At 46.0% G+C, this 12,911-nt stretch overlaps 1 protein-coding gene across 1 annotated transcript in view; it reads left to right on the forward strand.

Moving 5' to 3' along the window:
* Positions 1 to 12,911, forward strand: part of LOC115141882 (cell adhesion molecule DSCAM-like) — a 138,685-nt gene that overhangs the window by 96,655 nt on the left and 29,119 nt on the right. Inside the window, exons 8-11 of the mRNA XM_065000380.1 lie at positions 88 to 360; positions 3,261 to 3,539; positions 3,797 to 3,916; positions 6,138 to 6,317. Coding sequence (XP_064856452.1) covers positions 88 to 360; positions 3,261 to 3,539; positions 3,797 to 3,916; positions 6,138 to 6,317 — 852 coding nt within the window. The remainder of the gene's footprint in view (positions 1 to 87; positions 361 to 3,260; positions 3,540 to 3,796; positions 3,917 to 6,137; positions 6,318 to 12,911) is intronic.

Below are 12,911 nucleotides of genomic sequence, written 5' to 3' on the forward strand. Positions count from 1 at the left end.
GGCTTGATGTTGCTGACTGTCATTTCACAATCCTCTCACCCATAAATGTGTTTATAGAGAGCTCTCTCTCCCTCTCTGTATTTTTAGGGGCTGCCAGCATCCGTCCAATGAAAAACATCACAGCCATCGCAGGGCGGGACGCGTACGTCCACTGTCGCGTCATTGGCTACCCATACTATTCCATCAAGTGGTATAAGAACTCCCACCTGCTCCCCTTTAACCACCGGCAGCGGGCCTTCGAGAACAACGGCACTCTGAAGCTGTCCAACGTGCAGGAGCTGGACCAGGGAGAGTACAACTGCAGGGTATTGGTCAAACCTCATCAAGAGACCAATCAGAGCGTCCATCTCAATGTCAAAGGTAGGAAGAGCCTGCCTCCCTGACTCATGCACTGTGACAGTACACAGTAAACAAGGTATTTTTTTCTAATATCCACACTAGCATACCACAATTTGGAAAGTGTAAAGGAAGTCACACTGCTTTCTTAGCGAATACCACTTCCTCTCGATTCAACCCATACCCGGCACGAACTTGGTACCTCTGTCTTGCTAGCACACATGACAACCCTCCTGAAGCATCTTACCAGTCGGCACCACGTGAAAAGCTAGCTACTCACTGGCGCAAGCGGGGACACTTCAGGCTGAGGAGTAGGTTACACACATCACCATGTGCTACATAAGCATTCTAAGAGGTATGAGAGTGTGGACAGTAGAACATGGCAATGCTGTAGGCAGAGATAGGAAGTGACCTCGCAGGTCATACTCCCATTGGCCAGAGCCATCATAAGCTACAGAAGAAATGCCTGACATTCACCACTGCTATGACTGCGCTTCTTTGGTATGTGAGACTAAACTAGAATCATTAGTATGACTGCACATACAGTAGTGATTGAGCTTGATTACCAGAGACCCAGAATACGTAATGGGAATGTTAACGAGTGATTCCCCATGCCTCATATCCATGTCATGAATGATGCAGCCACTGCTTAAAACATTTCCAGGAGATGAGGCTGGGGCGGGGCGGGGGAAAGGGGGACCACATGATATAAAGCAACACTTCCCCGCTACAAGTATCTTAGTTCATTTGCTCTGCTCAAGCTTCAAATTCTGAAAGCGGCTGGGGAGATCCCAGGAGTCCATTATCCCTACTTTGTTGTGAATTAAATCAGTGCTCAAGTGCTGCTTATTTCAGTGTTATTTTAACTCGTTGATTCTCAAATGCAGCTGACTTGCGAGATGGCTGGAGAGTCCCCTGAGAAGGTGCCACAGTGGACTTACTGAGCAGGATCTCACATCTAGGTCGTTATCTAGTCTAGCACGGGGCCTGATTCTTCATTCATTTGTGTAACATGTTGTTTTTTCCCTTCTTGAGGGTCGTTTCTAGACAGACTGATGTGGCATGAGTCACCAAAATACAGAATCACCCCTTCAAGTGTTTATGGAATAGTACACCTGTTCTTGGCACTGTTTGCTCCGACTCAGAGTACAGAATGTTCGGCTAGACTGGAGGAATGACTAAGGTGGAATTACGTGATGATTCACTCTCAGTACTTCTGAGTTCAGAGTCTATTCAACGATTTCCAATGACCAAAGGGATTGATAGAATATTGAAGTATGACACACAGGAGATTGTACCGGTATAGTTTGAGTTTGAGTTTATTTTATTTTTACAGGGACAGTGCACATTAATCAACGTTTCAGTAAAAGTGCCGGTTTTAGCCAGCCGGCTAATTTTCAACCGCAGTCCCTGGGCAGGTTATTAAAAACAATTACAATATAGACAATAGCAACATAGGACAAGCAAGACATAGCATACAGACAGAGCAACATAGGACAAGCAAGACGTAGCATACAGACAGAGCAACATAGGACAAGCAAGACGTAGCATACAGACAGAGCAACATAGGACAAGCAAGACGTAGCATACAGACAGAGCAACATAGAACAAAAAGTAGCAAGACAAAATTCATAAAAGCAACAAAGTGTTTCCACACCTCACAAGTTACAGACAACAGACATGGAAAGTGGCAACACACAGCTAGGGACCAAGTTCACAAATCTGATTGACCTTTAGCCATGTCTTCAAGCATTTTGTGAAAGTGTGATATGTGGTGTAGTTATGTGTGTCTGATGGCAGTGTATTCCAGACATGGGAAGCTCTCACAGAGAAAACGGATTTACTAAAGGTGCTTTTCCTTAAGGGAACTATACAGTCACCTCTCATGGCAGACCTTGTGGATCTGCTGCCATATGTTTGGGTTTTCTGTTTATCAAAAATACTGAGTGGAGGGGGAGCCAGGCCATTTAGGATCTTGAATACAAGACATGCATTGGTGTATTGCACAAGATTTTCCCAACTCAGGAGCTCATGCTTTCTGAGGATGTAACAGTGATGATGGCTATTGGGCTTCCTATCAAGCACTTTGAGAGTCTGTTTGTAGACAGACTGAATAGGTCTTAATGTTGTACAGCAAGCTTGGGCCCAACTAGTCAAGCAGTATGTTAAGTGGGCGAGTATCATATTTGAAGTACAGTTTTGCTACCTCTGTAGTCAAACAATTTCTTATATAAATCGGAAATTAGCTAGGTTGAATTTTTCACATGCTTTTTAAAAGAGAGGTTGGAATCAAGTATGATGCCAAGGTATTTAAAATCAGATACCACCTGGAGCTTCTCCCCTGACACATAGACATCTGGCTCAGTAGCATCTGTTGCCCTCTTTGTGAAGAACATGCAAACAGTTTTTTTTACATTGAGATGCAAACACGAGTCACTGAGCCACTTTGTAACTTGGACCATTACAGTAGTGAGTTCTTGTGCAGCTTGTTGTTTGCTCTTTGCATGCACATATATCACTGTATCATCTGCATACATTTGAACTTCAGATTCAGTACAGACAGAAGGCAGATCATTTATGTACATGCTGAACAGGAGGGTCCCCAGTATTGACCCTTGGGGCACGCCCACATCATAGCTAAGAGTGGGAGACAGCTCATTGCTCACTCTGACACACAGTTCTGCCTTCAAGGTATAATTTCATCCATCTCAAGGCATCAGGGGAAAAGTTGAACTTGGACAATTTTGTGATGAGAATCTCATGGTTAACAGTATCAAAAGCCTTCCTTAGGTCTAGAAACACAGTCCTAACAACGCTCCCTTTGTCCATCTTGGACTTCACATTTTCCGGAAAAAAGCAGTTGGCTTTGTATTGTCTCTCAGCCTAATGTGGTTATGGTCACCTCTCCCCCTCTTCCCCTCCAGTTCCACCGTACATCCAGCCCTTTGCATTCCAGCGGTTCTCCATTGGTCAACGCGTCTTCATCCCCTGCGTGGTAATGTCAGGTGACCAGCCCCTGGACATCACCTGGCAGAAGGACGGGCGGCCAATCCCTGCCAGTCTGGGGGTTACCATCGACAACATAGAGTTCACCAGCTCACTGCGGATCTCCAACCTGTCCCCAGACCACAACGGAAACTACACCTGCATTGCACGCAACGAGGCTGCAGCCGTTGAGCACCAGAGTCAGCTCATTGTCAGGGGTGAGAGGAGGCTAGCACGTTGTTCCTCTGTCTCTGTCTCTAGATGTATCTCTCTTAGGTTCCCTCCTCTCGCTCCCTGACTCGTACTGTCTTTCTTTCTCTCTCTGTTTCTTTCTTTCTCTGCACCTCTCTCCGTTGCTTCTCATCTGTCTTTATACTGTGATTTCTCTCCACTGCTCTCTTTTTCTCTTCTACTATCTTTCTGTCTCAGAAGTACTAGTAAGTCAGTCTGTGTGTTGTTCCCTCTGCTCCTCCAGTTCCTCCCCAGTTTGTGGTGCAGCCAACAGACCAGGATGGGATCTATGGCAAAACTGTGACCCTCAACTGCTCTGCTGAGGGTTATCCACGCCCCACCCTCGTATGGAAACACTCCAAAGGTAAACAGATACGTAAATCAAGCATCAGAAGACTGCCGGTAGCATGAATTAAATGGTTATATAAACGTATTAATGGACATTGTTTGGGGATGTAACGGCAGCTCTTTTGGAGGGATTAACGGTAGTAGTAGTTGAAGCCATATGGGTTCCATCTGTTTCGTCCACAGGCCGTGTATGATGTGGTTCAACAACTGCAGGTGTACACACACACTGTCACAGGTCGCAGGTCGCAGGTGTACACACACACTGTCACAGGTCGCAGGTGTACAGCCACTGTCGGTTGTGAGGTGGGGGAGCTACCAGTGAGGTGTGAGAGAGCAGGTGAACAAAGTGCCACAGCACTTGACCTGGATAGCTGAAGAGGGGACCCAGGTGTTTGCTGCTTCGCCCATAACCTGGGATGAAAGCTTCCCACAATGGAGAGACAACAACCAATCCAACCAATTGGGTGGCGTGGGGGCCGTGTGAGGGGCATCAAAGGCGTGGAGACAGGGCCAGACAGACAGCAGCCAGGCTTTGATGGGATTTGTTTGTGACTTTGGCTCCCTGGGACCGAGAGGAGATTGGGTTTGATGTGAGAGAGATGCTCCTCAATGTCTTAGACCTCCTGTCTGATTAAAAATGTCTGGCAGAACCTTGGTCTGTCGCCACGGCGATGGCAGATTGAAGCCTCGGCTGGGGCCTTTATCTGAGATGTACCTCTAATTTGTAAGTGCTTGTGTTGTTGTATGTTGTGGTTCTGGATAATGCTTTTTATTCTCCCAGTCAGGTGCTGGCAGAGCAGAGCCACAGAGAGATAGAATAGTGAAGAAGGAAAGGTCAGCTGGTATTAGCATAACTGCTAGCTCCCTCTGGATATGCAAAATCCATCATTCAAGAGCACGTCCTCCTCTCTTGCTATCTCTCTCTCTCTCTCTCTCTCTCTCTCTCTCTCTCTCTCTCTCTCTCTCTCTTCTCGTCTACAAGGCAGCAGAGTGGGAATAGTACTGCCACTTGACCCCTCGCTAACCATAGGCACTTGACTGGATTTTTAATTAAGGACCAAAACCCACAGTTCACTAAATGTCCTTATCTTTACACGCTAACTTTATCGCATGCTAATATCTGGCCCAGTTCAGACATATGTTTAATACTCTATGAGCGAGCCTGGATGTGTTGCTCTAACATAGGTAGACCACTTACAGCTCTGAGTGGATTTCCATTTCCAGGCAGCTCGTTGACCTGAACATTTTCAGTATTAAACATTTCCTACAGTGCTGAAGTTGGACCTTTTTGAATGAAACTGTCCAACATTACCTCCAACAGAAACATGGATGATTATAGAAAATACCTTGTTCCCTAATATGTGAAAAGTATAAGGCTGTATGCTAGTATGCTGAGGAATACCTCACCACCAGGGGAGATATGCCCAACAAATGAAGAATATTTGACCTACAAAAAGCATGTATATACTAATACTAATCTTTGTGTTTCACCAAGACAAAACCAATGCTTTGGAGATTAGGTTGTATTTACCCCAAAATATATGTACAATACAATGTTCCGTCTTTGATGTGTAGATTTGTAAATGTACATGCTTACATGTTCAATGTTGTTCACATGAAGGATACCAAACCTGGCTTACAGACAGAAAATCAAGGAAAAACAAGAAGAGTACTTTTTTGTGTAAAGGAAACTGCTCTGCATTTTATTGACTGATTCCTTGTTTCAAGGCCAAGTTGCAGTCTTGTTGTTTTCTTCCTCAGCAATCTGCTCTGGTGTTGAACATGAGCACTATCTCTTTAACGATTACCTCATTTTAGTGGCTACATCCTCCACAGCAGCTGCTGAGGTTTAGGGGCAGCGTTAAGAGACATGTTTACTGTCCTTAAATCCCTAAAGCTTTGTCACTAAAGCGTTACACACACTGTACAAGTCAAATAAGGATGCGCATCTGTCAATAGTCTTGACCCAAAACATGAGCATTAAAAACAAAAACAGTAGTAGCTTTGGATTTAAATTAGTAAGGGGAAATTGTAGCACACCATCCCCATGTGCTGTTAACCTTACATTGCTTATGCCAAATACAATGTTTAAGTTTAAGGATTAGAGTATGTTGTAGACTTACACGCCCTTTACAAATATGTACACCATTTTTAAAGGTGCTAAATGCATTTAAAATGTGGATCTCAGGTTATATCATCCATGACTCGTGGCCCTGTCCCTCCTGTCTCTTCCCTAGGTAACGGGGTTCCCCAGTTCCAGCCTATCGCCCTGAACTCTGGCTCCCGTATCCAGCTGCTGGTCAACGGCTCTCTGCTCATCAAACACGTGCTGGAGGAGGACAGCGGCTACTACCTGTGTAAGGTCAGCAACGACGTGGGAGCTGACGTCAGCAAATCCATGTACCTCACCATCAAAAGTAAGACTCCAAAAACAATGTAATGTTTCTTTCTGACTTCCTTATTAGACTAACTCTGTTTGGTATTGTTGGGTGAAGCATCAAATGACAAGTGTGTATCGCATCTGTGAGTTTGAGTCAGAGCAAATGAGGGGAATATAAGGGTAAAATCTTGATCCCACAGTTTAGTCACTGTTCGTTTGGCCCTGGGTGTGTGTGTGTGTGTGTGTGTGTGTGTGTGTGTGTGTGTGTGTGTGTGTGTGTGTGTGTGTGTGTGTGTGTGTGTGTGTGTGTGTGTGTGTGTGTGTGTGTGTGTGTGTGTGTGTGTGTGTGTGTGTGAGCAGCTAAGGACTTATGTCCCGTCCATTACACCCTGAACTCTTCATTCAAGCGGAGTCTGCCAATTGCAAAAGAGAGGGACTACACCACTACACCACTGTGCTCTCTTGTTCTCTGGCCTGCTTTCTCTATCTCACTCTTTCCCCCTCTCTGATTCTCTCTCTCTCTCTCTTTCTCTGATAATGATTCTGTTGCCCTACTTGTCTTACATCACCTACATCACATTTAAAATTACATATAGCACCTTCATAAGGTCACCAGTATGCCATCTCTCAATCTGTATTTCCCTGAAGTCACAGAAATGTGACCACCCTATATGTTATCTTCTGGTATCAGCCCTGTCCCTGGCTGCATATTGATTTGTATTACAGTGTTCTCCTATAGCCTTGTAGACATCATGTTTAACCGACAAAGGGGAGAGGGCCTGCCTTGCCAGGTCTATTTTAATCAGTACCAGCAGCAGTCTAATGTAACTGTAGCATCACTAATCACTTGCTGGTTACAAAACCAACCCGAGACAGAGCCAAGTCCTGGGCCATGGCCAGGCTAAGCATCATTAATGTCAGTGGGACTTGGAGAGGAACTGGGACACAGTTCAGTGACATAAGGTCACTCATTAGATGCTGTGTCATTTCAAAGGTTTAGACATTGAACAATTGACCTTAGGGTTACTCAAATGGCCCTTAGGCTACTGTAGTAACAGTACATTGAATCATCACACAGTTAAAACAGATACAGTCTGAGTAATGAATCACGACATACTGAAACAAGGACAGGGCATGGTTTTGTTTTGTATTGGAGTCCAGACAGTTTGTGTCTCTCTGCTATGTTGACTGGTGTGGTTGCAGAGTATGTTAATAAGGATCGGTGTTGCGCTAGCGGGACAAATTCCGGTGAAACTGGAGGGCACACAATTCAAATAAATAATCAGTAATATTGTGGATTTTAAACATTTAGGTAAATATAAGTGTCTCATATCGGCTGAAAGCTTCAATTATTTTTAATCTAACTGCACTGTCCGATTTACATTTGATTTTTAAACCTTTATTTAACTAGGCAAGTCAGTTAAGAACAAATTCTTATTTTCAATGACAGCCTAGGAACAGTGGGTTAACTGCCTGTTCAGGGGCAGAACGACAGATTTGTACCTTGTCAGCTCGGGGGTTTGAACTTGCAACCTTCCGGTTACTAGTCCAACGCTCTAACCACTAGGCAGGAAGTTACTAGTCCAATGCTCTAACCACTCATTCAGGCAGGAAGTGGAGAAAAAAGGGGCCTAGCCCTAAGAAGTCAATGACCCTGGTCACCAGTCTCCTGGCACTGCTAGTCTGGCTTCGCTGCATGGGGGAAGTATTCTCATTTGATGGTGCTCAGATGTGAGTAGAGCTTATTTTCTGTTGCTGTTCTTATCAAGCTGTTGCAGTAGACCCCCCGCTAAGCTGCTCTCTCTGTCAGAGCCAAAGGCAGCTCCCTCCTGGCATTGACTGCTGCACAAATATGCAAACAGACACACACAAACCCACGCAAAGATGGTAACACACACGTGCGCTCCTACAGTACACACAAGCCCTCATTTACACACACACGTGCGCACACACTTTCTCTATCATGCATCCATTCAGATTCACATCATGTAAATAAATACACACTCTCACACACATCAGTAACCATAAATACACATCCCATCATCAATACACGCAGACGTGCACAGACGTTTAGGTTCATTCCATACCGTTGCGTTTTATATACTTACACTGATTTGTGCAAACAAGCATGAACCATCTATTTAAACAAACAGTCTCTGATCATGGTGTGGCTAAGACACTGAGAGGATGCAACAGACATTGGCTGTATGCTAGCCAGCATGGCTACGATGCTCTGGCCTACCCCACCCAGTGTACTGTACAGTATGAGCTTGTCATAGTTAATGAGGCTAACATGGAAGTGCTTATGTAGCACTCTGTGTTTCCATCAGTACATTAGCTCACTGGAGGCTGTGGTTGCCATGCAGTGGCTGGACCTGTGAGACAACACATTTACACACCCAATCAGCAACTGGCTGGGCCCGGGAACCATTATTATGATTTTTTTTTACATTACCACCCAGGTCATTGGTCAGCATGCCATAAACAGTAGCTATGCAGTTGGTTAATGCCTAATTATCACTGTCAAACAGTTGGCTGTACACCGTAGCCAGGCCCAACAACAGCAAGACGCTTCCAGTCACAAGAAAGCCTCTTCCTCTCCTCTCTGCCTTCTTTTCCCAGGAGGTATTTGTCTCCTGACATGTGAGAGAGTAATTGTGCAGGAGAACAGGGCATTAGAGTGGCTCCACTCAACTTGTCATCCCTGTACTGTATGGCCTGTAAGAAGAACACTGGGCCGGCCTGAGGAGTGTGTGTGTGTAGTGTACATCTCTGTGTGTGGGTGTATTATAGGCTATATGCATTTCATTGTGTGTGTGTGTGTGTGTGTGTGTGTGTGTGTGTGTGTGTGTGTGTGTCTGTGTGTGTGTGTTTGGGGGGTATAGCCCAGTGAGGCATTGCATGGCATGGTGGCCTACTTTCCCAGCATGCCCGGCGAGGAGAGGAGATGATAAAATGAGGGTTGAAGCGTATTATCCTCACACAGCGCCGTCGCCCCAGCCTCAGCCTCAGATCAGCTTCCACCCTGACACTGAGACCAGCACGCCCCAGGACACACGATATCATTGGGAATGTACAGGGGGAGGAGGGGAGAGCAAGATATTTGCTTTTAATGTATCAGTCTCATAGCGTTTCATAGCCTACTGTCAGTGTGTGTATGTGTGAGCTGACTACATTGTACTGTACTATAGGTCTATGCAGGACGGAGGAGTTAGGTTGAGAGCTGCTCCTTATCACCAGATTCCATAAGCCTTCAAAAGCTTCATCAGGAAGACGGAGGGAGATTTAGGGCTGTTACAGTAAGGGGTGTTACAGTAATACTAATTGTAAAGGGGACCCACTGTGAGCGTGTCTCTGTGTAGTGAGGTGTATAGATTCCCTACTTTATAGATTCCTGCTCGTTCTCTCCTATAGCCTACTCTCATTTCCTGTTTAGTTTTACTCAAATCTCTCAAGACTACTTAAATTGAATGATGATTGACATCTTAGAAATGAGAACATTCTGATTATCCAGAAAGCCCAGAGTTGTGATGTCTTTGGGGCTTTTGTTAGTGGTATCCATCATGCTACCGGGGGGTTGGAAGCTCAGTCATTACATGATGGTACAGCTGTACTCTTGTCACTCATCAAAATATCACATTTCATGCCTTATAAACCCTGAACTGTGCACTCGTAGACTCAAGATGCTTTCTGTAAAAGTGTACTTATTCGCTTGAGTGGATTGAAAAAGAACACCATTAGTGTCTCAGTATGCACTGCTGCCTGTCTGTCCTAACTATTCTGCTGCCTGTCTGCCCTAACTATTCTGCTGCCTGTCTGTCCTAACTATTCTGCTGCCTGTCTGCCCTAACTATTCTGCTGCCTGTCTGTCCTAACTATTCTGCTGCCTGTCTGCCCTAACTATTCTGCTGCCTGTCTGCCCTAACTATTCTGCTGCCTGTCTGCCCTAACTATTCTGCTGCCTGTCTGCCCTATCTATTCTGCTGCCTGTCTGTCCTAACTATTCTGCTGCCTGTCTGTCCTAACTATTCTGCTGCCTGTCTGCCCTAACTATTCTGCTGCCTGTCTGTCCTAACTATTCTGCTGCCTGTCTGTCCTAACTATTCTGCTGCCTGTCTGTCCTAACTATTCTGCTGCCTGTCTGCCCTAACTATTCTGCTGCCTGTCTGCCCTAACTATTCTGCTGCCTGTCTGCCCTAACTATTCTGCTGCCTGTCTGCCCTAACTATTCTGCTGCCTGTCTGTCCTAACTATTCTGCTGCCTGTCTGCCCTAACTATTCTGCTGCCTGTCTGTCCTAACTATTTCTGCTGCCTGTCTGTCCTAACTATTCTGCTGCCTGTCTCTCCTAACTATTCTGCTGCCTGTCTGCCCTAACTATTCTGCTGCCTGTCTGCCCTAACTATTCTGCTGCCTGTCTGCCCTAACTATTCTGCTGCCTGTCTGTCCTAACTATTCTGCTGCCTGTCTGGCCTAACTATTCTGCTGCCTGTCTCTCCTAACTATTCTGCTGCCTGTCTGGCCTAACTATTCTGCTGCCTGTCTGCTCTAACTATTCTGCTGCCTGTCTGCCCTAACTATTCTGCTGCCTGTCTGTCCTAACTATTCTGCTGCCTGTCTGTCCTAACTATTGGGCTGCCTGTCTGACCTAACTATTCTGCTGCCTGTCTGCCCTAACTATTCTGTGTGCATGTGTGCATGTGTGCATGTGTACATGCGTGTGTGTGTGTCCCAGGCCGTTGAAGCTCTTCAGTGAGTTTCTGCTTCATTTAAACCCGTCAATACTTCAATTAGAGACAGACTAAGTAAGGGCCCAGGGGAACAGTTATTTGCATGTGGCATTCTACCTTATTTTCAGTCCCTCTCTTACAGAGAAAGGGTTCAGATCAGAAAGATAAAACAACATATGATTTTACTACTGCTGTGCAGCTAACACATTTTACTCAAAGTGTGTACACCCTATCCAACTAGAAATCCTACAGTAAGATGTTTTAATTGTATTTTATATACCAATGTTTTGGGGATTTCTTGTCAAAAAATGTAACTCTATAATGGTCTGTTCAATTTCAAGACTGGCTATCATTGCAATTCACACCTTTTAATAATGCTACTGGATGATTGTTTACTCAATCAGTTGTAGTCCATCTCTATCCAAGATGGCAACCTCCTCCTCAGTCTCCCTCTGCCCAGTGACACACAGCCAGACCTGACTGGGACCTGACAGACAGATAGGAATTGAAACCTCCTCCTCAGTCTCCCTCCTCCTCAGTCTCCCTCTGCCCAGTGACACACAGCCAGACCTGACTGGGACCTGACAGACAGATAGGAATTGAAACCTCCTCCTCAGTCTCCCTCCTCCTCAGTCTCCCTCTGCCCAGTGACACACAGCCAGACCTGACTGGGACCTGACAGACCGATAGGAATTGAAACCTCCTCCTCAGTCTCCCTCCTCCTCAGTCTCCCTCTGCCCAGTGACACACAGCCAGACCTGACTGGGACCTGACAGACAGATAGGAATTGAAACCTCCTCCTCAGTCTCCCTCCTCCTCAGTCTCCCTCTGCCCAGTGACACACAGCCAGACCTGACTGGGACCTGACAGACAGATAGGAATTGAAACCTCCTCCTCAGTCTCCCTCCTCCTCAGTCTCCCTCTGCCCAGTGACACACAGCCAGACCTGACTGGGACCTGACAGACAGATAGGAATTGAAACCTCCTCCTCAGTCTCCCTCCTCCCCAGTCTCCCTCTGCCCAGTGACACACAGCCAGACCTGACTGGGACCTGACAGACAGATAGGAATTGAAACCTCCTCCTCAGTCTCCCTCCTCCTCAGTCTCCCTCTGCCCAGTGACACACAGCCAGAAATGACTGGGACCTGACAGACAGATAGGAATTGAAACCTCCCCCTCAGTCTCCCTCTTCCTCAGTCTCCCTCTGCCCAGTGACACACAGCCAGACCTGACAGACAGATAGGAATAGAAACCTCCCCCCCCTCTTGCTCTCTCTCTTTCTCTCCCTCTCTCTCTCTCCCTCCCTCTTTCTCTCCCTCCTGCGCATTATTACCAGGCTCTGTAACATCGCTGGATATTAAAAAATATACATCAACCAAGCAATTATGGGTTATCAAAAAGAATACTGGTAGCCTGAGGGTTGTGTTGTGAATGTAGGCAGGAGAGAGGAGTCTGGCTGGGAGCAGCCTTTTGTTGTCCCCACAACCTTCTTTCACAAGTCTCAGATTGTTGTGAGGATGGTTTAAGATGGAGAACACCTTGAGCTGCCTGTTTGTTCTATGTCATCTTTGACACCTGAGGCCTTTACTGGATCAGTATTGGGAGTGTCACAGCAAACTGAGTATGACACTGTGGAAGCACACAGCACAGAGCAGCCAGTCTCTGTAGCTTTAACAAGCAGTCAGAGCAGACAGACATTTCCCTGAAATTTGATCAGGTGGAACTGTGCTGATCACACAGTGGAGGAGCTGGGTTCTGTGCCAGAGCCACGTGTGTGATGACAATAGCAGATCGTATGCCTGTGTTGTTTGAAAGGTACGTCAGCATTAGGATTCTTCTTCTATTCTGCGTCCCCCCCTCCTCCTCTAGCTCCCCCTCTTCCCTCCTCTCCTCAAAGGCGGA

The sequence above is a fragment of the Oncorhynchus nerka genome, linkage group LG14 (assembly GCF_034236695.1).
Source record: "Oncorhynchus nerka isolate Pitt River linkage group LG14, Oner_Uvic_2.0, whole genome shotgun sequence".
NCBI classification, from domain to species: Eukaryota; Metazoa; Chordata; class Actinopteri; order Salmoniformes; family Salmonidae; genus Oncorhynchus; species Oncorhynchus nerka.